Source organism: Pseudopodoces humilis, chromosome 13, assembly GCF_049639895.1.
Source record: "Pseudopodoces humilis isolate 2021_Gansu_Grassland_sample_001 chromosome 13, ASM4963989v1, whole genome shotgun sequence".
NCBI classification, from domain to species: domain Eukaryota; kingdom Metazoa; phylum Chordata; class Aves; order Passeriformes; family Paridae; genus Pseudopodoces; species Pseudopodoces humilis.
The window spans coordinates 12,410,365-12,434,335 of NC_142212.1; the positions used below are offsets into that span (position 1 = coordinate 12,410,365).

At 49.8% G+C, this 23,971-nt stretch overlaps 1 protein-coding gene across 2 annotated transcripts in view; it reads right to left on the reverse strand.

Moving 5' to 3' along the window:
- The window catches only part of FAM107A (family with sequence similarity 107 member A), a 28,420-nt gene extending 6,643 nt beyond the window's left edge, over positions 1 to 21,777 (reverse strand). Inside the window, exons 1-3 of one of the 2 annotated variants that reach the window (XM_088062013.1) lie at positions 21,549 to 21,777; positions 10,613 to 10,676; positions 1,012 to 1,186 (exon numbers count right to left, since the gene is read on the reverse strand). In XM_088062013.1, the coding sequence (XP_087918139.1) occupies positions 1,012 to 1,186; positions 10,613 to 10,676; positions 21,549 to 21,572 (263 nt within the window). In that variant the 5' untranslated portion in view covers positions 21,573 to 21,777. Of the gene's footprint in view, positions 1 to 1,011; positions 1,187 to 9,244; positions 9,745 to 10,612; positions 10,677 to 21,548 lie in introns of those variants that run through there. The other variant, XM_005522024.3, reaches the window with a different exon arrangement.
- Positions 21,778 to 23,971: the final 2,194 nt, after the last annotated feature.

Sequence of the window (23,971 nt, forward strand, 5' to 3'; positions counted from 1 at the left end):
GACTTTTAAAAATATCTGGCTGGTATAGTGGCATCTGCCTTGATGCCAGAGAAAGGTCCCTGTAATTCTTCTGATTCTGGGAAAATCAAACCCAAGCCCAGCCAGTGCCAGTATTGATTAATGCACCCTGCTGGCAGGCTTGATTGTTCACTGAATTAATATACGTGTCTGGTTCTTATGATGACTGCAGTCCTTTAGAACAGAGGCTGTGCTCCTTTTAATTAGGCAGCCAAAGAGCTATTGTGTCAGGGTATTTCAGGGTGTTCAGAAAATGTCAATATAAAGCCAGCAGACTTCTTGCTGTGCTTAAAAGCTTCTGAGCCTCTGAGAAGATGACTTTATTGCACTGATGTTCAGACAGTTGCCACAATGGAATGATGTAGCTGTAGGTTCTTGATCATTGGTATAGTTTTCCTGATTTTGTATCTGTACCCCCAAAGAGCTAAATTGGGGTGGTGGGATAGGAAGTCAGGAATATGAACTCTAGCCTGTCTTTACCCATTTGATATTTAGGGATCTGGTGAGTAGCCTTGTACAGATGATCTCACCCCACTGCTACCTCAGCTTTTAATGACTGCATCCAACCTGCACCTCTTCCTGCCTCTGGATTGACCTTCAAGTGCACAGGAATGCTGTACATTGCTAGGGACTTGGCAGATCAGTGATGGAGATAGAAAAAACAGAAAGCCTCCAAGGGACACCAAAAAGGGGCTGTAGGCATGCCTTCCATCTTCCAGTGCTTGTGACTAAAAAGTGTCAGCCAATCCTTTGGGATGGCAGTGCAGGGGCTTTTTGTTCTGCTTAATTTTTTTAAAAGAAATGGTCATATCATAGTAAAGAGGAAAGGATACAGCGAAAGAAGACAGGATACTGTGTTTGTTTGCAAGTGAGAGGATTTATCGTACCATTCCAGCTTGCAGTCTGTCTCAGGCACCTGTGCCTCAGCTGCTGAGCTCTGACAGCTCAGCACCACTTGGACTGCTCCAGTGGCAGGCTGCGACCTCTTCTTACCTTTTGTGGTTCATCAGCAGCTCCCTGTGCAGCTCTTGATGGCTCTTCGAGGCTTTTACAGGATTTAGGAGTTTTTTAGGTTTGATGAGGTCTGGGTTTCCATCTATGTAGTCTGGGTGAGTCAGGATATTCCCACCATCTGGTCGCTCCCGCTGTATTTCCGTATACATCGAGGCTGGAAGAAAAAATGAGGTGTTTGCATGAGAAGTCTCACCCTGCTTGGTGTGAGAACCCTGGGCAAGACAGAGGAGAGGAGCTGGTGCTTGTCCTGGCTGCCTGACACCCGTGTCAGTGTTGGAGTGCACGTGCCTTCATGTGCTGGTGTGGGATTTTTAGAGGTTTTAAAAAATACTCCCTTTGCGTTGTTGATGAGACATGTATTAATTAGATCACTTAAACTACTTGCCAGCCACTTGCTTCAGTGGCTTCAGAATTTAGTGCCAAGGATTAATTAATGCAAGATAGGTTTAACTAAAACTGGAAGCAGCCATGGATGAAGCTGTTGTTGATATGTCCTATCCCATAGCACAAGGGGATGCTGTGGGATTTAAGGGGCTTCTGAAACACTGGCCTGAGGAAGTCTTGCTGTATCTGAAACCTCTTGTCAAGGAAAGATTTTGCTGATATCCTTCTGACCTATTCATCAGGATCGAGTCCAGTGCCAAGAAAAACATCCTTCGCCCATGCAGTCTGTGATCATGCTGCAATAATTTGTATGTTCTGGATGTAAGAACAAGAGCCCACTGTTTTGGAAGGGATGGCAGCTTGGATTTCAGGCAAACCACAGGGCATGCTCACTGCTGGTGTTTTCCAATTCCTTTACATTTTCTCTTTACAAAAAACTCCTATACAAAGTGAGTGCAAAGCACAAGTTATAAGACAAACTGCATGTGGTGGGCTGTGTCTTTAAATGAGGAGCACAGGAGGTCTGCTTCCAATTATTCAGTGTATGGTTTAATCAGGGGCTCAGAAAGAGCAATTTATTCCTGACTATTCACTTGAACAATTTGGAAGTTTACCAGTAAGAATGAAAAAAGTCCCAGGAAAAGGGTGTAGGCAGCTTCATGTCTTTAAGTCTCTCATTATTACAGTATTTTTGAGGCCTACTGTGAAGTTATATGGGTTGATGGACCTGAAGAAAAACAGTTGTTCAGTAATGTTGCCTCTTTCTCTTATTTCAATCTCATATATAAAAGGAATAAAACCTTTTTAAAAAGAGAAATCAATAAAAAAAGCCAAGAGAAAGCAGGCTAGGTCATTCTTTCACAGTCAGTAAGCACTTAAAAATGTGAAGTGGGTTGCAATCAAACAAAATTGTGTAAGGAATAATACTGCTGAAGAAAAGATTCAATATCAAACAACTTCTCATTGAATGTTAATGTGGCCAGTGCCCTACTGCTTTGGGAACAAAGGAAAACAAATCAGAGCTCATTACAGGAGTGTAATTGGGGTGAATAGTTTGGTACGTATTTAAAGGGTGCTTGGAAGCTGGAACCAGTGATTTTTTTGTATTACATTATTTTCCTCTAGGATCACACATCACTGCTGGCAGAAGGGAAGGTGGTGTGGTTTGATGTTTGGTGGCAAGTGCCAGGCTGACTCAGACCCTTGCAGGGCTGGACTGCCCAGGCTGAAACTGGGATCTCAGCCTTGCCTTCCAGAGAGATGCAGGGACTGAAGAACAGCCAAGGGTTAAGGCAGTGCAATTTCATGGCTAATTTTTGTTAGATGAAAGCCAGGTTTTGAACAATGAGAAAACATATCAGATTTTCACTGGGACAAAATTGCTTTGCTTTTTTCTTGTACTTATTTTGGTTTTTTTCTTCACAGAAGAGGCAGAGAAAAGACAAGGAAGGAAGGAAGATAGAAAAGCAAAGGTTTGTTTTAGCATGAATGAAATGGTTGAACTCCTATTTCAAATGGCAAAGCTTCATTTTTCAAACAAAAAGGTCTCTCCATGAAGTAACTTCAATAAAAAGCAGGTGTTTTTCACAGAAACACTGTTTTTGGAAGCTGTGTTTATAGACTAGGCTCAATGTCACTGTGTCATCCCACTGCCCTTTCCCACTGTTCCTGTTTAGTCCAGAGCTGCCTCCAGTGACACAGATGCCCACACTTGTTTGTGTGTTGGTACCAAATCCTGATGCATGTCAGGAGAAGGACTGGGACATGTCCATCTTGGATTTGTCTATCTTAAATCCACTTGATGTGCTCTGCTATGGGATAATTCAGTGAGTAGTGAGCATGGAAGGATTATGCAGCCAACCAAGGCTGAAGGACCAACCTGAGTGTGTAAGTGGCTGAAACTCAAGTGACTTTGACATTTTTCTCTGGACCAATTAGCTCTTGGGTCCTGTTGCTAAGCTGTGCTAGCTCTTGGGGCACTGGTGCAGCACAGTTATTTATTATATACTGTTTTCCCCTGCCTCCATGATTTATGGTTTTCCTTTTGCAACTCAGGAGTGGGAGTCCCTTCTTCCCTACCCCAAGACCCAGATCCTGGGAGATTTGGTTGGCCAGGCTTTCCCCACATCCACATAGGTCTTACACCCAGAAATGCACACCCATGGAATGGTGTCATCCAGTCCTTCAGTCCGGTCTCGTGGTGTTTCCCCAGACACCCAGGATGATCAGGGAAGGGCCCCCCTTCTGTCTTATGTGACATTTTGAGGGGCACTGGGGTGAGCCTATAGGTTTTAGATGGGCTAATGTGGTTATTTCCAGACTGCAGCAATCTAATGCTGCATGACTGAGGCTTGCAAAGAAACAGCAATTTATCAGCCTATTTACTGAAGGCATATGGGGAACTTTTCCCTTAAAGTAGTACAAATTAAGACAAAAACTGGGAGGGAAGGAGTAGGAGGAACTGAAATGGACTGGAAGCTTTTCTGGCCCAGTTCTGTTAAAGCAGCATGTGAAAGCCCTCATGAGGAGTGCAATTTGCCTCAATACACTGAGGGGGCCAGGACACAGCAGGTACCTCTGTGCTTGGTTTTCAGGGCACTAGATGTGCCCAGGGGTGTGCAGAAACCCACTTCAAGGGTTTGGCTTCCTGTGGGTGTCTGTATTGCTGCCCTGGGGACAAAGTGAAAGCCCTGACTGGGGCTGGAAGGAGCCTTGAACCTCTCTACAAGAATAGCACTTTAAACCTTTAGAAGCCCTCAGCCTGGAACAATTCAAGGAATGTCTTCATTAGCACTGAGCAAAAAAAGAAAAATGGTAATATAAAAATACGGGTGTGTCTGCAGCACAGCTTGGTATTATGCCTGGGTGTAAGGATGGGACATCTCCTGCAGGCTGGCAAACAGGACCCAGTGCAAAATGTTTGTCGGGGAGTAGATCTATCATCTCCAAGACCTGAGGTAATGCATGTCCATGTACCAGAGACAGAGTGCTATCAGGCTGCTTTTTGTCATTATTTATGGTGCTGGAGGTGTAAATCAAGCCAGGTCTCTGCAGTGGATTTACAGCAGGATGCCTGTTTTTGCATGACTCAGCTGCAGATCAATGAACAAGGCTCTGCTCTGGTACCTCCCTGGCCACCATCATAAATCAGTAAAAGGTGTTGGACATTTTAATTTTGTTCTTTGCAAGACACAAACAAAAAAATACATGTGGATGTTAATACCATCTGCTGTACTGAGGAAGACAGTGTGACCTTTTAAATAGGTCTGCTTTGGACTGTTGCTTATAAAAAGTTGTTTGCTTCAACACACTCAGGCTTTTGCTTGCTTTTAGGTATTTTCCCTTTTCTCATTTCTAGAAGCTCGAGGCTTTCTAGGGAATGTGTGTTTCCAGCTGCTTTTCTGTTAGTAAAAAGCAAGACTGCCAGGATAAGGATGCCAGGGCCCATGGCAGGTACTTGGACATCACACACAGAGTTATCTCCTCTCTCAACCATACGGTGAAATGAGCCTCCAGTAGAGCTCTATTAGTTTTCTGGGAGACCACAGAGGGAATTTTCAGCATCTTTGAGGTGGCCCAGATACCAGACACCCCCCCTGCTTCAGGGTATGGGACTGACTGGAGCAGAAAAGTGACATTTTAATACCTTGTTCTGCTCTGACCTAAAGCAAAGCCCAAATTCCTGCACAGACCACCTGGAAATACTTATAAATCCCCCAGTTCCTGAGAGAGTTGCAATAAAATCATCACTCTGCAATCCTGGGACAAATTGTTTCCACTTCTGATTATGCTCAGACACAATCTTTTTGGGAAACAGGTTATCAGGCAGCTTAGGTGCAGCACTAAATGATTTTGAAAGCATGAATGCTGCAAATATACATTAAATATGCTCTACTAGGAGTGTAAAACAGGGTGTGCTGCTTGGGGTGCTGAGTGGCTTTTGTGCAGCCCCCCAGAACAAGAAGAAAGGTTTTAGCCTGCTCCTGGAGAGGAGGAGGAAGAGGAGGAGGGGGAGGACTGGCTCACACCCAAGGACATGCGGGTTTGGCTGCAGCTGGAGCTGGGCTATGCTTCCTTTGGCTGCTGCTGCTTTTTGGTTTTCCCTCACACAGAGGAGATGCCCTTCACAGAACATTTATTTAGGATTAAGCAACTTGTCTCCTGGTGGTGATTGCCATGTGAGCCCCTCTGCGTCAGGATTGTGCACTGCCGCTGGCAGCCTGTGCTACCGTCCTGTCAGGATGGAAATAATCCCCAGAAATGTTACAGGGATTAACAGGCCTGGAAAGGACAGGTAACCTGAGGGATGCAGCTCTGCTGACGGCTGCCTACATGGCTACAGCTGTTCTTTACAAGTGAAAAATGAAACAGGTTGGAAATGGAGTTAATCCATAATTGTTGGATTTAGAAAGCTGTAGAGTGGGGGTCTGGGGTCCTGCCCAGCACCTCTCAACCTGTACCTGTACAGGAGAATGGAGGGAGCAGCAGGACAGCAGCTGCTTTTTGCAGGTTTTTATGTGAAATGCCCAACTTGTGTTTTTCCAAGGTCTCCTTGACATCCTGCCCCCTGTGACATCTCATTTTCCCCCTGCACATCCCTCAGCCCTTTCCCATGCTACCTGCATCCTTAAACTGCAAAGCTGTCTATGCTGCCTTATGAAGCACAGGTCAGTGTTCAACTTTAGCTGAAATCTAGAAAGCAAATGTAGTTCACAGTGTTTTATTTCTGCTGTCTGTGTCATTTGAGAACTGAACTAGAGTATCTCAGAAGAGTTTTGTCAATAGGGCCAGATGATGACCAAACTGCTTTTGTTAAAAATATTTTATTTGCATCCATTTTTGGGCAGATAATGGGTCTTTGTGAAATGCCACCCATGTAAAAACAGTCAGAGAGCATTATTTTGGGAATGGGATCTGTACTCAGATGACACTGCTGTCTGTAACCTTGAGAGACCCTGTTACTTGGTAGAAGGGATAAGTCTGGGCAAAACCCTCAGGATGTCCAGCATCAGAGACCTGGATCTGGCTTTGTAAAACCATTGATCCAAGAGACCACTTCCTGAGCAGAAATGATCACTTAAAATTGTGGTTACAGGGGAGAACCTCTGGTTTTCTGGATGCCCTGGATTTATTCATTAATGCATTTTTTTTAAAGAACAAAGAGATTAATGAAGGGCTGCTGACAGAAGCTGGTCATACACGTCCTGCAAGTCAGGCAGCTGCAAAACCAACCAAAGTGTGGGCCAGCAGAGAGAGTTTAAAGCTATTTACACAAGTAACCTGAGCCTGGGGGGTAATGTGTATTTCTGACAATTTAATTGCAATTGTGGGGGGAAACCATCCCTTTTCTGGGTCTTAGACGCCAACAAGATCCAGTCCCTGGGGAGCCCTCATTTCCTCAGGGTGAGAGTACTGTCCCTCACCCCTCTTTGGAAGACTGAGAGGAGCAGGGCCTGTCCTCAATCCCCACAAGAGTTTGCATGTGCAGGTGGAGATTTTTGGGATCTTAAAACTGGCTTCTGTTACTTTTAAGCACTTTCATGCTTCTCTCTGTTAACCAGAATGTAACTTTTTTTCCTTTTAGAGGATGAACTTTCTGTCAACGCATTTCCAGTGTCTGAAGTGCAGCTGGAGTTTGACTCTACAGCTTTTCTTGTGAGAGAGTAATAGCAGAAAAGGTCATGCTGTATGTTATGTCCTACAAAGAATGAAGCTGAAAGTTTGTCATTGGCTTTGAATTCTTCAATTGATGGCACTTGCTAATTTGCATGTTTTTTCTACAGTTAATTAACTGTATTTTAGAAATACAGAATAGCTGGGGTCAGCAAAATGTGGAAGAATTCCATGTCAGTCTCTGAAAGCCCCAAAGTTTTGTCTGATGACAGCAGCTTTCAGGTGTGCAGCTGCAGGGCAGAGGATCATCTGCTAGGAGGACAGGAGGTTTTGACCTCAAAGTCAGGCCCTTGCTTTAGGAAGCCCCTTTCTGCATGGTGAGGGTTCAGGATAGCTGGAGGAGGCACCCAGCTGTGGGTGCTGCTTGATGGGGAGGCTTGCAGTGCCTGGACGCCCTTTGGTAGGTGAGTCCCCACAGCTGAGCCCACAAATTGTGCCTTATCACCCTAGTAATCCGTGTGCTGCTGTTACAACAGCCTGGAACAAAATACCTGTAATTCACATTAGCCTAATGCTGCTGCTGTGGCTTACTGCCCTGGTGATGGATGATGATGACGTTAATAATAATAATCATAATAATAATGTGAGCCCAAAGATTGGCAGATGCTAAACATCACCCTCCCTGGGTGAGATGGCACCAGCTCCCATCCTCACTGTGATTTTCCTCTCCTCTGGCTCCAGCTGTGCCAGCAGCTCGGGAGCACCTCATACCGACGGGCCTGGCACGCTCCCCTGTGCTTGTCACCAGGCGACCGTACCTCTGATAAATGATACGTGTGCTCTGGTAAGGAGTCAAAGAGCCTTTGTCTGCTTTTAATCTATAGTTTTAAATAATTAAGCAAGGCTAATTCTGGTATTTATAATGCAATAGGGTGAGTGTAACTCGATGTGGCTGCTGTGGGAAGCAGTTCCCAGCTATCAAGTGGCTGCCTCAGGGCAGTAGGCACTCACAGCCCAGGTCCCCTTGCCTTCACTCAGCCCTGACGGTCAGAAATAAACCCCACGGGGTCACAAGGGCAGAAAGGCAGAGGAAACCCAAATGGAAATGTAAAACAGGGCTGGGGGACATATCTCTGCAGCTCCCAGCACTGCTGCCACGTCACCACTGGTCCTGTCTCTGTGTCTGCTGAGCACATGCTGGGGATGGGCCTCCCCTCCAGTACAGCCAGTGCTCTCCCACTGGTATAGCCAGTGTCCCCAGTTTGTCCCCAGCCCTGTTCACCCTTGCTGAGCCCCGTGCCGGCAGCGCAGCCCCCAGGGCTGGGTCCCCCATTTGCACCAGCACTGCACCTGCCTAGGGGAGCACAAAGCAGGTGCTGGGCTCAGCTCGGGCCATCACCCCAAAGGTAAAGGACTCTGCATGTCCCCATGGCCACCCGCTGGACTTTGCATTCATTCTTGGATTTAGAAGAGAGAAATCCCACCAGGTTTGAGGCTTGCTGAGCTGTCTGGGGTGTAGAAGTCACCAGCTGGAAATGCTTGTATCGTCAGGCAGCAGCAAGTGCCTCTCTGCTGGCAGGCAGGACTGGGTGTGCTAGTTAATAATTTCATTTTATTACCTTGGACTGTGATAAGCAAAGATAGCAAGGCTGGGATCTTAGTCTGTTAACATTCACTAAGATGTCCCATGCCTTTTACAGGCAGCATGTGGAGCACTGGTTTAGTTTTGTTAGACAGTAGCAGATGCTTAGCAGTCCTTCTTGACAATCATAAACTTAGTTTTAATATCTCACCAAGTATTTGTTCTGCACATTTGCCTGCCAATGACAGAGATGCACATCAATCAGTAATGAATGCTTAAAGTTAGTTCAAAGGTATTTTGTTAAATACAGAAGACGTCCTCCCATGTTGATTTGTAGGGATTGCATTAACCCCCTATCCAGCCCAGCGCCTCTCCAAGAAGGTTTGAATTGCAGGATGGATATTCTAAGGGAATTTCTTGTGGGATATGGAAAGGCAGAAACAGAAGGGAAGCTTTTCAACTAGCTACTGAAGTATTAAAGTAACACAATATCTCAAATAAAATTAAAACCAGGTCCCAAGTCACCTGTGTATACAATGAAGAGCAATCCCGCGGGATGAAGGAGCCCGTCCCCGCAAAGGGAGCACCAGAGCAGCGGGGATCCCCGGGGCAGTGTGGGGACCCTGGGCTTACCTGATTTCCGCAGCGAGGCCCTGGGGAGCCCGGGGGGCAGCTGCTGCCCTGTGCCCCACGACATGCGGCTGTGGGGCTGAGGCTGCCGCCGCTGCCCGCCTGCACTCGCGCCTGGCTGACTTTTGGCCGGTTCAGCGAGGCCGCCCGGCTCCTGCCAGGTCTCCGCGGTGGCAGCAGGGACGGAAGGTCACGGGGAGGTGGCTGCTGCAGCCTCCCTGCTGCTCCTGTCACCCCGCAAGGACCTCGCTGAGGCTGGAGCTCAGCTGGCAGCAGCCGGTGACCTTGCTCGCTCTTCAGTGCTGGTCCTCTGCCGCCCTGAAAACTTCTTCCCTTTGCTCTTTGCTGCCTGATGATGTTTTCCCAGGAGAGATGAGGAAGCTAATGGCTTTTCCTCCCCAGAGCAAACAGCTCTGTGCGTGCCCAGGCTCCCGAGCTGCCTGCTCGGCACAGCCACTGCTGCTGGTGGAGAGGTCGTGTCCCTGCTCCACGGAGGACGATTTCTCCTCAACGTGCCTTAACCACGCTCCTGGAGAAATCAGATCGCCCCAGAGGAAGCCGCACGCCCACTCTCTTTAGCAACCACTGCAACAGCCAAGCCGGCACCAGGGCAACCGCTCGAGCTATCGTGATTATTCCCTGGCGTGTTGCAACACCCTGTCATCAACCTACTGCTGCACCTCAGGGTAAGGGCTGCCAGAGGGAGATGCAGTCCCTACACGGGGCCGCGGGTGTCCTGGTGGCATCAGAGCTTGTGTGATGCCACAGCATCGCTGTCCCAGGTCTTCTGCTGCTGGGATGCAGCCCCTGCCCGAACTGGGCTTCTTGTCCCCATCATCAGTGTGGCTGAAAGGTGCCGTGTTGGCTGTCCCTGACTTGCCACAGCCTGGGAAACCAAAGGCTGCAAAGGTGGGGGAGACTCCACCGACTCTTTTTGGCTCTTCAGTGGGCTCTATGGTCCAGTTCTGCCCAGGCTGCCCAGTGTCAGCCTGCCGGTGCTCACTGTCTCAGTCCCAGGGTCAGGGATGAAGCAAAACCATTTCCACACAGATAGAATGCGATAGGGAAAGCTGTGGGGCATCACACTCTGTGGCACCCAAGGGTGCATAGTCCAGGCCGTGTCCTGGCCTGACACTCCTGGCCCTCTGAAGGCCTGGAGAAAGAAACCAGGTTGTCATGGACAGAGGGGTGCTCTTTCACTTACTTTCACCTTTCCACAGTTTGCACCTCTCCACATTCCAGCATTTTCCCCCATCCCAACCATGTTTCCCAGCCAAGGCCTCAGCAGCACCAGGCGTGAGCAGAGGCCCCGGTCCCTCCCACTTTGCCTCCAAAGCTCTTTGAGGGTCAGCATGGGCTGCTGGCACTCACCTGGACTGCCACTCCCTGGCTTCTTGCTTCCATTCGGACCCTTGGACTGAAGGGAATATTCTTTCTGGAAGAAAAGACAAGAGAGAAATGAGAAAAGACTGTACAGATATTGCTCTATCACAGGAGATGAAACAAAAGAGAAGTTGCTGGTCCTTTGCTACCAGAGACTAAAAAAATTATTGTTATTTTTAACCTGACCAGGAGCTGTTCAGTTTGATTGACATGGGGCCCCAGATGCAGGAGAGGAGAGGCAGGCTGGTCCTTATGCCAATGTGTGTGGTGTGTGTCCATGTACTTGTGAGTGTGCTCAGCCTGACCTGTCCAGCTGTGGATTACTCACAGGCAGGGTTTGGAAGACCCTGTACATCTTTTGCATCTAAACCAAGGCTGTGGCAAAGGAGAGGCTGTTAAGGTTGTGCAGTTTTTCTGCTCAAGCTGTGACCTCACAGCCCATGTGTGCCCCACAAGATTCTTGTGGCCCAGCAGACTCCCCTCACATCACGCATTTTTCCCATGGCCTGGCTGCTCATTGTGCACTCCAGAAACACCATTTGGTTCAAGTTGAATGGAAAAGGAAATGGATACACATCTGTGCTATTCCCCTTGGGCCACTGTTGAAAAAGTTTCAGGTCTGTGAGTTCACTGGAGATGTGTCAAAGGGGGAAAAGAGCATCGATCTAAACCTGTTTTGAGCTCCAGGGAAGTGTGGTTATGGCTGGTGGATGTGGGAATGGAAAAGGGCTGTGATCCACCAACTGCTGCTTTTGACTGAGTAAAATCAGAAAAAGGCCAGCTAAATTTTCTTGATATATTTCTGATGCGTCCTGGTGCCTGACCAGCTGCACGTCTGGGCTCCTCTCCTGCAGAGAGGAGGAGGAAGTGGGTTTGTGGGGTCCTGAACCAAGGGATTTTTCATGGCAAAGCTCTTTTACTGGGAGCTCCTTGCAGAACAGTTCTCTTTGCTATCTAAATTAGAAAGCAATCTCTCCCTGTGCTCCTGCGTCTTTGAGATTAACAAAAAGCCTTTGTATTGCCCCTGTAGCTCCCTGAAGGTTACTTTGTGAGGGAGGTTGATTGCTGGGTGAGATTTATCTGGAGTGGCTCCTGCAGACAAGGAGTCGCGTCATCACAGCTACCCTGTGTGTCTTAGGAAGTGGCTTTGTGTCCTAGGAGAGGGTGACATGGAGAGCTCATTTCAGCATCACCCTTTGCACCTCCTGTACACTGTATGGCCCCATGTTGCCTAGGAATGCTGCAGGGCTTCGCAGTGGGGTCTTCTTTGGAGGTATCACCCCAGAGGAATGAGCCCAGGGTGTCCCTGAGTCAGCAACTGGCAGAAGACCCAGGCAGTTCTGGCATGGCTCTGGGATAGCTGTGGAACAGCTCTGGTAGAGCTCTCTGACGTGTGGCACAGAGGGCTCATCCCTTGGGACTTGGGCTCTGCTGTGATGGGGGAATGATGGTTTTCTCATCCAGTGTGCATGTAAAGAGAAAATAATGCTGTACTGAATGTGCACCTGGAGTGTCCCTGGTGGGTGGCTGTATGGTTATTAATGAGTACTAGGAACGGGAAAATGGTTCTGGAGGAGCCCAAAGCCAGGTTCTTGATACCAGGGCTGTTCATTAGATGGATTTTTAGCTACTGAGTTACTGTGTTAGGCTGCTGGCTAACATCTCTTTAGCCAATTGCTGTGGCACCAGAAGCTTTCTGGTATGGACATGTTTCCTGTGTATTAAATAACCCCAGATGTGTTAAGTGAGTTCCCAACGCCAACACTGTCTCTCTCTGGATGTGCAATGCTGCCTACTGACACAAGTGCAGTGACAGTGAGATAACTCTGTGTGCCTGCCGAGGAACCTGGGTGCAGCTGTGAGTGACAGAGCAGACAGCTCTCCCTGGATCTTTATTAAATCTCCACTCTCAGCACGGGGCTGTGACAGCAACATGACTGCCAGTCATGCCAGGCTCCCAGTCTGCAGGCAAAACTTTGCTGAAGTCACCTGGGGCTGCACTCGAAGGCAGAGGGCGTTTCAGCTCCTGCTGCAGGGCGGTCCTGGAGGCTGGTTAAACATTTGCTCTGCTGAGTTAATGCTTGATGTGGGCTGAGGTGCTGCTTGTGGTGGTAGGGACTGGTTGTGTAGCCCAGCCTTCCCTCCCACCCGGTGGCACCAGCTTCCAGCACAAACTCTGTGCAATCCCAGTACAACTTCAGAAGTTGTTCTGGTTGCACTGTGGTGGTGACCTTGGTGGTGGCAAAGCCAAAGGCAGGGGATGTGTAGGCTGCTCAGACCATGCCAGGTCCCTGGTACCGTGTCGCCTCTTGGCACAGGGCGGTTGGTAACACTCCTGCTAATCTCCACTCGAGCCATTAGTGTATTTGCAGAGCAGGACAGCTTCTCCTTGCACCTCCCCAGCTCACTGGGGCAGTTAATGATTGCCCAGGTGATGGAGACTTTTGCCTGCTCCCTATGGGACAATGCAGGGTCTGGCACTCTGTCTCCAGCCAGCTGAGGGACAGGTATTATAGGAGTCAGAGGGCTTAATTTGCTGCAGTGAGGGCTCAGATGGTGAGTTTGTGCTGCAGAAAATGCCTGCTATTTCCCAAACCCTTCTATTTCCATGTGAAAAGCACTTTTGTATGCAGTGTGACTGCATCTTGCCAGGAGTAAGAAGCAGTAATAAAATCTAGTATCAGATGGTAACACTGTGCCCCTCTGCAGCTGAGCAGGACAGCCCTGGAGACACTGCTGATGGGGGCAGGTGCCACTTCCAACCTGCAGGCAAGCTCCTCCTGCCTGGGATCCCCATCCTGCCTTGACCGTATCAGTGAGGACACCCACTGCTTCAGCGGGAATTAGCCTGGTGATTAAGTGGGTTAAATCCCACAGAGCAACACAAGCATAAATAACAAGCAGTTCCATGCCTTACGTGCACTGCTCTGCGTTACTCCCGAATGTCCTGGACATCACTATGTTCTGGCAGGACTGTTCCTGGCTGTGACTTGGATGCACAGCAAAGAGCTCCTGCAGCCAATGTCTGGAGGCAGTATCACAGGCATGAACCACCAGCTCTAACCACCATCCTCCTCCCTGGTTCCCCACTGGGGGGGTGCTATGCTCCTACTGGAGCTTAAAGCCAGCCACCTTGTATAAACCATTAATCAGTGTTATTTGTCCCACATGTGGGTGCTGTAATGTTTACTTGTAGCACAACTGACAGTAATTTTGGACTCTGTGCTCTGAGGAAAGCAGGGAAAAGAGCCATTGGCACGGTCAGAGTATAAGCCATGGAAAAGGTGATGAGAATGGCTTCAGGCAGGTTCAGATCAATACAGGTGCCATTAAGGTGCAGTATCAGAGAGCATCATGTTGCACTGTAGCCAAAGTCTGAGCTAATGAATTAGGTAAGAAATTGCTGCAATCATATCATGGTGATAAAGAGGTATAAAAGTAGGTAAAATGCCACTCAGGCTCATGTGACTCTCCCACAGGTCTGGTTTGGGAGGAGGTGCCATTAGCAGGGTTAGATGTTGCTCAACCTATTGAGGAGTAGATGGACTCAGAAAAAGGTACTTCATCCCTAAGGTGCTGTAGCAGCTCCTGACATCGTTGTTCAACAAATGACCACATCCATTGATTAAAATAGTCTATTGCTGATCCTAGAGACTTTGAAAGGAGTTGTCATGACCTGGAACAAGGTTCACTGATGGCTGGGATATCAAAGCCAGCATTTCTGTGTGTGATGAAGACACAAAACGTGATTTACAGGTTAACTAAACTGTTCTCTACCATTACTTTTGATTAGCCCCAAAAACCTTTTTCTGTTCTCAGTGCTCTGTATGAAAACATCTTGTATATGACCCTGGAATATGAGATGCCATCTGAGTTGTTGCCCAAATCTCCTGTATTGTTGCTGAATTTTGGTCTATCTGTGCTCATTTGCAGCAGCTGGGACTGATCCAGAGACACCAATGAAATCATCCACTGGAAGGAACTTTGGGGGATTAGTAAGACTTTTTCCCATCTGTGATGTCAATACACAAAAATCTGTCAGCTTGATTGTTTTGCTGCAAAGTCCTGCCATGTGAGGTGTTGAGGCTTATTTGATTCAGCAAGCTGGGGCACATGCTTGCTGGGATGACACTGTGTTTTTGGTAAGGAGAAACACAGAAAAAATCAGCAGCACAACCAAATGCCTCATCCTGCTGCTAATTCCCTGAAGGCATTGGCCAAAGGAAGTGCTGCAGTTTGGATGAATTTCCAAAATTTCTTGAGGGCTAGGAAAGGCAGAGTAACACCCTGCTCCCTCTGGAGCTTACTGGGCTCTGCCTTCCTGGTGGTGGTCATGATGAAGCTGCTCTCAGGATTGTTGTGAGAAATTCCATGTTCCTGTCTCTTGCAGAGGCAGAGCAGTGCCGGGTTTGGGAGGGTTACTCCTTGGCAGGGAGCTTGACTGTGCACATTCCTGTGCTCCCAGCTCATTATGGGACACTGCTATATTGGCAGGTTTTGCAATCGGGACTGGCAGGCACCCAGGAGTCGGTGTCCAGGCACATCCCAGCATTCCTGGGCCAGCAACTATAAAATCTGCTGCCACGACACTGCCTTTGTCATGGGAAGGGGTCTTGGAGCCACCACAGCATCCAGTGTGTGCCTCAGCCCAGCCCCATCGCTCCCTGTCCTGTGCTCCAGCTGCTCGGATGCCCGTGTCCAACCCTCGGTGCACACCTGCCCAGAGGGAGCTGGGCTTTCAAATGGAGCTGAGCTTGTATTACTCCTGGTCCCTGGCCACAACCATAGCTGATTTCACTATCATATTGCAAAGGACTCTAAGAAATATCAAGTTATTGGTGTAGGATTTCATTACTGGTCTTTTGACCTCTACAAGTCTGCACCCTTTCTTGGGTTGAAGTGAGCTGAGGGCAGATGCATGAGACCAGCCAGTAGTCTCAAGGATATTTCAACCACAGGATTTTGTAAATTTAGGCTTAAAGAAGGGGAGCAGGCTCTTGGTCTGCCTATGGGGTCAGGCTGACACTCCTCAGCTCCTGTGCCAGTCTCTGGGAGCACCAGCCAGGTGGCCACTTTGCTGCCTAGTTGAGTAGAAAATTGTAAATGCTTCAAATAGTGCTTGGTGTTATTTTATTCATAAAGAACACACAATTTGACACAGATGAATGCTGTTCTGACTCCTGCCTGTCTTTTTCACCAATGTCATTCCCCCTCCCAAATCCCTGTGGTCCCAGAAGGCAAGCACAGCCCTCCTGTGGTGTGAAAGCTGGCAAATCGAGTCCGATTTCACTGACTGTCAACAAAAAAGGACAAAAACTCCAACTAAAGCAGGGAGGCAGTGGCATGGGGATGGAGGCTTGCTGAAGCTGCCAGCCCTGGGGCAAGGAGCCCTGTGGAACTTCCCACCATGGCTGAGCAAATGCTGCTCCCTGGCTGCTCCTGGCACATGGCTGAGAAGGTGGAATGTGACACACCAGACCTCAACAGAAAATTTCCTGCAGATTAATGAGAGCAATCAGTGGCAGGGCTCAGCCCCCCCAGCAGCCAGTGCACAAGGCTCATTTGTCAGCATTCAAGCTGACTGTGAAGCCTGACATCCCACTGAGAAGGGCACGAAGAGGCTCTTGGCACAAAGCAGGGCAGCTCACACAGCAATGGACCTGCTGTTCTGTCTTGGCCCCTAAGGAAATCCTCTCTTGCAGTTCAGTGCTTTTTAATCTGGTCCCTTGCAAAGTGCACAGCACACACCATGCCCTGCATACCAGGGCAAAGCCAAATTGTAGCCCTGTTCACTGTTCGAAATACCTGTATCGCCCACCTCAGTGTTGTCAGCAGCAGTTAAGTTGTTGCTACAATGGATAAACCAGTTTTTACCTGTCTCAGGAGCTTATTCTTGTCCTGTGCTGGAGATGTGATGCCACTGCTGATATGAAAAGTGCTCCACTATTTCTGGGGATGCTGCTGATTGCACAGGAAGAACATCAGTCACTGGCACAAAAGGGCTCCAACAGCTTTGGAGTGAATTGTCATGCTGCAGCGAGACCATTAAGACACTCTAAAGTGTCTTGAAGAATGTTGTTTTGTGAAAAGTGAGGCTTATGCCACATGATTTATAGGGACAGTGTTTATTTCTGGGACAGTGTCATGCTGTCCTAGAGCTGCCAGGCTGCAGTGGCATCATCACTCCATTTCACAACTAGGAACCATATGTTAGGGGCCAAGGGTAGGGCTGCCATCAGAAATTTGATCTTATGACACCACCTTGTTGGGCTCTTTACCTGCCCAGGGCCACTTGAATTGGTCCTTACCTTGGAAAAATGGAGTTTGTGAGAAGCAAGGGCAGAAATGCCCCAGCAGCCCCAGGCACTACTGGTAACAAATGGTCAAAGCAGAGTGGGGTGATCTGATCCCTGCAGGCAGCGTGTGCCAGCTGGGTCCTGTGCAGAGGAGACCCCAAAGGATGGGGTGAAAGGGAGGAAGTTTGGCTGTTGGCTGGGATGAGATGCCACCTGACAGGCTGCAAATACCACCATGGGCTGCAAATGGAGGAGGCAGTGAAGGGAGACATGAAACATCCCTGTTAATGCAGGGTTCAGGAGGAGGCAGCAGATGCCACTTAAGCCCCCCCAGGAGCAGAGTGAACCAGCGAAGCCTTTAATTACTTTAATCCATTTTTATTTGAGGACTGCTGAGCCATCCCAGAGACAGCAGCTGCAGCATTTCCCATGCATTGTTGTTCTTGGTCTCTCCATGAGCACATCGTGCACCTCCCTTCAGTCTGAGCCATCTCCATGACTCCCTTGTAACCCCAGTGCTGCAGGCAGCATTATCCAGTGCTGGATAACCTCTGCCCTTGCCCTGGAGGGGCTGGAAGCACACTCCTCTGTGTCCTGCCCAGCACCCTCAGCCATGGATCAAACCCTTGTGCCGCTTCATGTCGTTCATGAAGGCAGAATTTCAGCCTGGGCTAGCTGTGTCCAAGCTGGTTCCCTGTCTCATTGAGCCCATTTGAGCACTCTCAGTACCAGAATGCCAGCCTGTTTGGAAGCAGGGAGTGGGTTATGTTAGGTGTTGGAGCTGGTTTACTGGTGCTGTCTAGGTGCTTGGGATGGAGAAATAAGAAAGAAAGCTGTGATCTCACTCTAGTTGCTAGAGCAGCCCCACTGTAATGAATTTGGCTTCTGAGGGCTGGGATGCTACAGCATGTTATTCACTTTAAAGGCTACAAAAGCCCAGAGCAGTGTCTCTACTTAGAGTCCCCATGTGACACCACCTGTGGGACCTTAAAGGGTTGAAGAAGAGGAAGGCAAGAGGCAGGATAAAGTCACCTTAGAGGGCTTCTGTGGGGGTTTTGGGACTAGCCATGGCCCAGCTCTCCCACTCTGGGCTGTGCTGTGTCAGACAGATGAGAGAACTTAGAGATGTTTGCTGTCTCATGATGCAGAGCTGTTATTTTCTGCATGTGTGTTATTTTTGTCCAGAAATGTGCTTTTTATCACTAATGTCCCCACTTCTGAGGCACTTTGGGACTTTTCTGGTGTGCCTCTGTAACTCTCATCCCTGCTCCTCTAAGCAAGGCTTGTTGCAGGCAGCAAATGCAAACCCTTCTCCCCAAGAAGCACAATGCTCAAGGACACTGAAACATTGTGGTTCCTGGTTACCATCTGGTTTTTGGATTTGCTCCCGGGGCCAGTGCCACCAAACAGCCGTTGGCATTCTGTGACTGTCAGAGAGGCTTGTTCTGCTCAGGGGCCTTGGCACCTGCAGCCCCTCTTGCTGACAGTGGAGCAGCCCTGGAGCCCTGGCTGATAAGGGGGGGGACAGCCAGGGCTGCAGTGTCAGAGCATACAGGGTCTCTCGGAGGGATCCTGTGCTGCCCAGGCACAGGGATGCTTTCAAAGAGCTGGCAGGGACACTGGCTACCAGCTTTCTGAAATGCTTGTCAGGGAGAGCCAGGAAAGTCCCGCTGTGCCTGCTTCTCTGTGGGGCGTGATGGAGCAGAGGTGTCCCAGCTCACTGCCCTGGAGTAATATTTCCTCCCACGTGAGAGGGGCTGCTGGACCATGGGTTTTCCTTGGGGTGTCACAAGGTGCTGGCTGTTTCAGACCTCTTTGTCTTTCTAAAGGCTAAAACACTTCTCTGGCCAGACTGTGGGGGTCTCTCACTAGTCGGGCAAGTCGTGCTTGTGGGGAAATCCCACCAGAAGCTCCCAGAAATGCTTGTCCTATCTAGCTCAGATGGAGGAGTTTTAAAAGATGTTCTCAAAGCCCTGTTTTCAGCATGGGCAGCCAGGTACTGTGGTTTGCCTGAACAAGCAGAGCCTCTCTCCCTGGCACTGGCGTGCTGCCTCTTGTTGTTCTAAACCAGCCACAGAGCAAAGCTCCCTGCTCAGCAGCAGGGCTAATCCAGGCTCATCTGACATTAGTGTAAACTGACACTCTTGGGAATTTGGGGACAGAGAACTTTCCCTGGGGAAACAGGTACTATGCAAACTCTGCCTTGAGAAAATGTGGAGAAACGAAGTGGAGAGGTACAGGTGCCTGGGAAAAACCTCCTCCACTGCCAGAGGGTCTGGAGCATCTGCCCTGGCACCCTGGGGATCTGTTCCTGGTGAGGCTGTGCTTGCAGATTATTTGAAGGATGTTTGCTGAGGTTAGAGGGATGTCAGCCACACCAGTGGCAGAGCAGAGGACTCAGCAGGGAATCATCACCAGCTCAGCAGCATCCATGAACCAGCCTGTGGCAAAGTCCTTGCCTTCCCTTCAAGAGAAGGGCACACCAGCAAAAGTCTGTGTCTTGCTGGAGTCCTGCTGTTGGCTTGGGCCCACAGAACACTGGTGATACGAGAACAGGATTTTTGGGACTAGATGCAGCCTTTTAAAGTAAAAATGTCCTTGGAGCTACGCTGGCAGCCTTTCCGGTCCCTTTTGTAGTGGAGCTGGGGATTGCCTTGCACTCCACAATCCACTACTGTAATCCCCTTGGAGTGCTGTTCTGGACTAAGCTTAAAAGAGGTGCAGCTGAGACTGCTAATGCAGGCTGTGCTGGCGAAGGGTGCTGAGCCCTGCTCTGTGCTCCCTGGGGCTCCTCTCTGGGCTGTTGCTGATAGATGTGTTCAGGCCTGGCAGGTGCCTGTGCCCTGAGCTGTGCCTCAGGTCCCTGAGCCCTGGTTCTGCAAGGGCTGGGGGAAGGGGATCTTTCCTGCCTGTCACCTGGACTCATCCTGCTCTTCAGGAGAGCTGGATCCTGCTGTTCATGCCCACCCTGGAAAGGCAGCAGAAACAGTTGTCTTGTTTTCATCTCCCATCAGCATCAGCCTAAGGGCAAAGCACCCACCCAGGAGCTGCCAGTCTGACATCCCTGCTTGGTGCCAGCTGGGCAGTGGCACAGGCTTTTGTCAGCCCAGGCAACATTTGGGAGGCTGAAATGGGAGTGACATCTCTGACCTTTTGGTACCCATGAAAGTAAAACTGCCTCAGCTTTTAGGAGCTGCCAGGAAGCTGGAGAGCCCAAGCTCTCGGCAGCGTCTCAAAGCCAGGCTGTTCAGTACTGGGCTGTGGTGGCATCGTGGTGTTTCAGAGAGAGGGAACAGTGGGGAAATCTGTCCAAAAGCAGTCTGGTCTGGCGGTCAGGAGGCTGGCCTGGGCTGCTTTGTATGCAGCAGAGCTTAACTGGGTGGCACTGAGCCAAGCCTGACCTAACCAGCTTATTTCCCTGCTTCCAGTAATGCCTCTACAAATGTGCAGGGGCCTGAAGGTCAGGGCCACGTGAGCAGGGGCCTGGGGATTAGCTGTGGGCAGAACATGGCTCCTCCTGGGTGAGTTGTAGCCCTGAGCCACGGGAACAACCACGACTCCCGTGTGTGCTGGAGCCAGCGTGGCGTTGGTACCTGAGATGGGTCCTGGAGCAGCACTGGGCTGGCTGGGAGCAGCACTTCCTGTGCCTGGCACTTGTCAGAAGACCAGGAAAATAGATAAATGTTTACTAGTCTCACTTCAGCTCTGATTTTCTTTCTGGGTGTTGGTCACAATGGCCAGTGGGTTGCTTTTTCACATGTTTGCCCTGCAAGAGTGTCTAGCTCTGATTTTGGAAGAAAGTCCAGCAAGTTTACAAAATTCTGAAAGGCACTTGGTGCCCATACCTCTGAAAGCCACAGTCATGCTCAGCTGAGCAGGAAGGGTACCTGTGGGGCAAAGGGTGACCGCTGTCCCCATTCCAGTGTAAGTTATTGACCTATTGTGGTGCACAAGTGTGTTTCTCTTAGAGCTGGGAGATGAGCTATGGAATCCTTATTCCAGACACGGCATTGTAACCGAGCAGGGATGATGCATCACTAGGCACTGATGTCATCAGCCATGGAAGCAAAATGACATCCAACAATATCCTCAGCACAAGCATCTCCAGGCACCTCTGCAGGGCTCTGGCTCTATAAAACTGTCTCCGTTTGACTGCTCTCCCCAGGGGATTTGGAGGAGAGGGATACATGTTGGTGCTGTGGGACCTGGCAGAGCTCCTCCCTGTCCTGGGAGGGAGCTGGCACCAATTCCCAGGCCAGTAAATACTCTGGGCTTGCTCTGCGCTGCATCTACAGGAGACATCCCAGAGGCTGCTGGATGCATTCAGAACAAATCTGACATTTCTCCCCAGAGAACCAAACTTTGTCTGTCCTAATGCAATGCTTGCAATGCTCTGATCCCCTCCTTGCTGTCCTGAAAGCCCCGCCAGGCCCCAGTGCTGAGCCCATTAGATGGAATTACTTAATCCGGCCCCGATGAGTGGCACCCACACCCAGGAGCGGGTCCCTTCCCTCTAATCCCTCGCCGCCATCGGCAGCACGCACGGGGCAAGACAAGCAGCACGTGAGCAGATGGTGCCTTCTCCATCCCATCTCAGCACCAGAGCCCTGAGGAAACCGCCCCGTTACCTTTTTCCCGTGAGACGCTCCCATGGTCGGATGTGTTGGCTGCGCTCCACTCTCCGGGCTGTGGGACCAGGGCTCTCTGCGTTACTCCAGGGGGGACAGGCACCCGTGCTGCTCCCGGCCCCTCCGCGGCTGCTGTGGGGAGACGTGGGTGAAATCCAGCCCGTCTGTGGCGGGGTCGGGTGGGAAAGCTTGCTTTTCCTCCCTTCTTCCAGCACGTGGAGAACTCATTTTCTTCATGCACCTAACGGCTGGCTCGCACCCAGGCTCTGCCCGGGCACAAAGGCAGCTTTCATGCTGTGGATGCCCGGTTTCTAAGCCGGGATCCGTATTTTGAGAGGCTGTGGAAGATTACAGTAATTGCACTTGACAGGGCAAGATGTCACAGGATGCGGATTCGCCCAGCTGCGGCCCGGCACCCGCAGGTCCTTGCCTGTGGCATCTTTCCTAGATACTCCTTTGGTGCTTTGCCCAAATGAACCCTAAAAAATAAAGGAAGATTATCCCTCTGCTGCCTGTCTGCATTCTGGCTCTTGGCTCCTGTTGCAGCAGTGGATTTTGCAAACTTTGTTCCCACAAACACCCCAGGCTGCAGCGTTGGTGCCTACTGTGAGCCCAGGTTACCTGAAGCCGCATCCTGGGAGTCCAGGAGGGTCAGGCTTGTGTTTGGTGAAGACTCTGGGGATGCAGCACAGTGCAAACCAGCCAGGTAGGTGTCTGTCCCTGCAGTAACACAGCTTTCAAAATGCCACAGCACTGCAAAACCTCATTTGGAGATTACTGTCCCTGCACACCCTGTCCTTTTCAGATCCCTTTAAAGAAATTAGCAAGTTTGATTTGACCCATGAATCCATATTTATTCCCTGCCTCTCATTGTCTGGATATTAAAAAACTCTGATTTATTTATCAGGACACAGTGACTTTGGCAGGAATGGCTTTACAAAACACTGGCTGCTACTGAAGGTCCCTGCACAGGAGTTGCACTTTTAGCTCTCCCTACTCCCTGAAAATAGCGATGTACCTTAGTAACTGCTCTGTGATTGATTCAGAGCTAGTTTTAACTGCCTGTAGCATGCTGAAACATAAATTTCCTTTATTTTGGCTTTAAACCAGATTTCTAATGTGCATTGCGAAGGGGTAGGAAGAGTTTCCTGCAGCTGAATGGGGCTGGTTGTTTTTGGGGCTGTAGTTGATGCTGTGCTCTGGTTTACCCTGTGGAGCCACCTTTACGGCTCTTGGGCTGTTTTCAGTTTGGTTTATGAGTGCTTCTAGATCCTTTGAGGGGCTTAAAATAGTTGGCATATTTATGCTGGCAGCTCAGCAGGGCTGTTGTGTCTGCTCGTTGTGTTATTTCTTGCTGCTGCCACGGCTAGGGATGATTCAGCGCTTGGGATTAACCGCTGTTGTTGCAGCAGATTTAGGGATCGATTTATGGCAGAGATTTCCCTCAGTGCCATCAGGTGTGTGCTAAGAGCATGGGAGGATAAGCTGGGATAAAATACTACACCTCTTCTGGGATTCCTCTGTGATGGCTGTTTTGGGGTTTTATTTTAGTTCTGCCTTTGGAAGTTCTTACAGGTGTTACACAATTTATGTGGGGATTTTTCCTTGTTTAGGGAAAACCAATTGATTGGTGACATTGAATTTTGGATCCAGGGTTTCGTCCTTCAGGTGGCCAGCACAGGACAGGCTATGTCCTTTCCTGGCCTTATCCTGCCCATGCTCCTCACTTCACTCCCCTGGGGTGACCTGAGGGCTTGGATAACCCTGTGAACTTCCTGCTAGGAGCTGTGCAGGGGCTGTTGGAAGCAGAAAAGGCTGTGCAGGACAGTCTGTTATTCCGTGCAGCTCCAAATGCTCCAGGAGAAACACTCCGTCCCCATGTTCTGCAAAACTGCTGGTCTGCTTCAGAGAATGGGGGAAAAAACAGATACAATCATCGGAAATTAAAGTCTGTACATGATGCAAATTCATCCCTGTCTCTGATGGCAGATAAGCCCGGCCATCACCCCTGCAGCTCATCTGATCCCAGCAGTGCCAGGGCTCAGGGAGGGGCTGGGAACAGACTGTGCTTGGCTGAAGCATCTGGACAGGAGCAGGGGGCAGAGGCTCCCCAGGACCTGCTCAGTGTTGGGCAGAAGGTAGGGACTGCTCTAAGGAGGACCATGGGGCTTTCCTGTCCCACCTTTGGGCAGGGGTCTTTCCTCTCCTGGTGGTGTCAGCTGGCTCCAGGCTGGGGTGCAGCTCCCGGTGTGTGGCTGACCCCCGTGGGTGCCAGCCTGGGAGCATTGTATCGCTCCAGAGTGATGCTGGCTCTTGGCTCTACTGGTAAAAGGCTCCCACCTATTGGTTGTGCTGCACAACTTCAGCTGCCCAAGAAACCTGCACATCCATCCATCCATCCATCCATCCATCCATCCATCCCT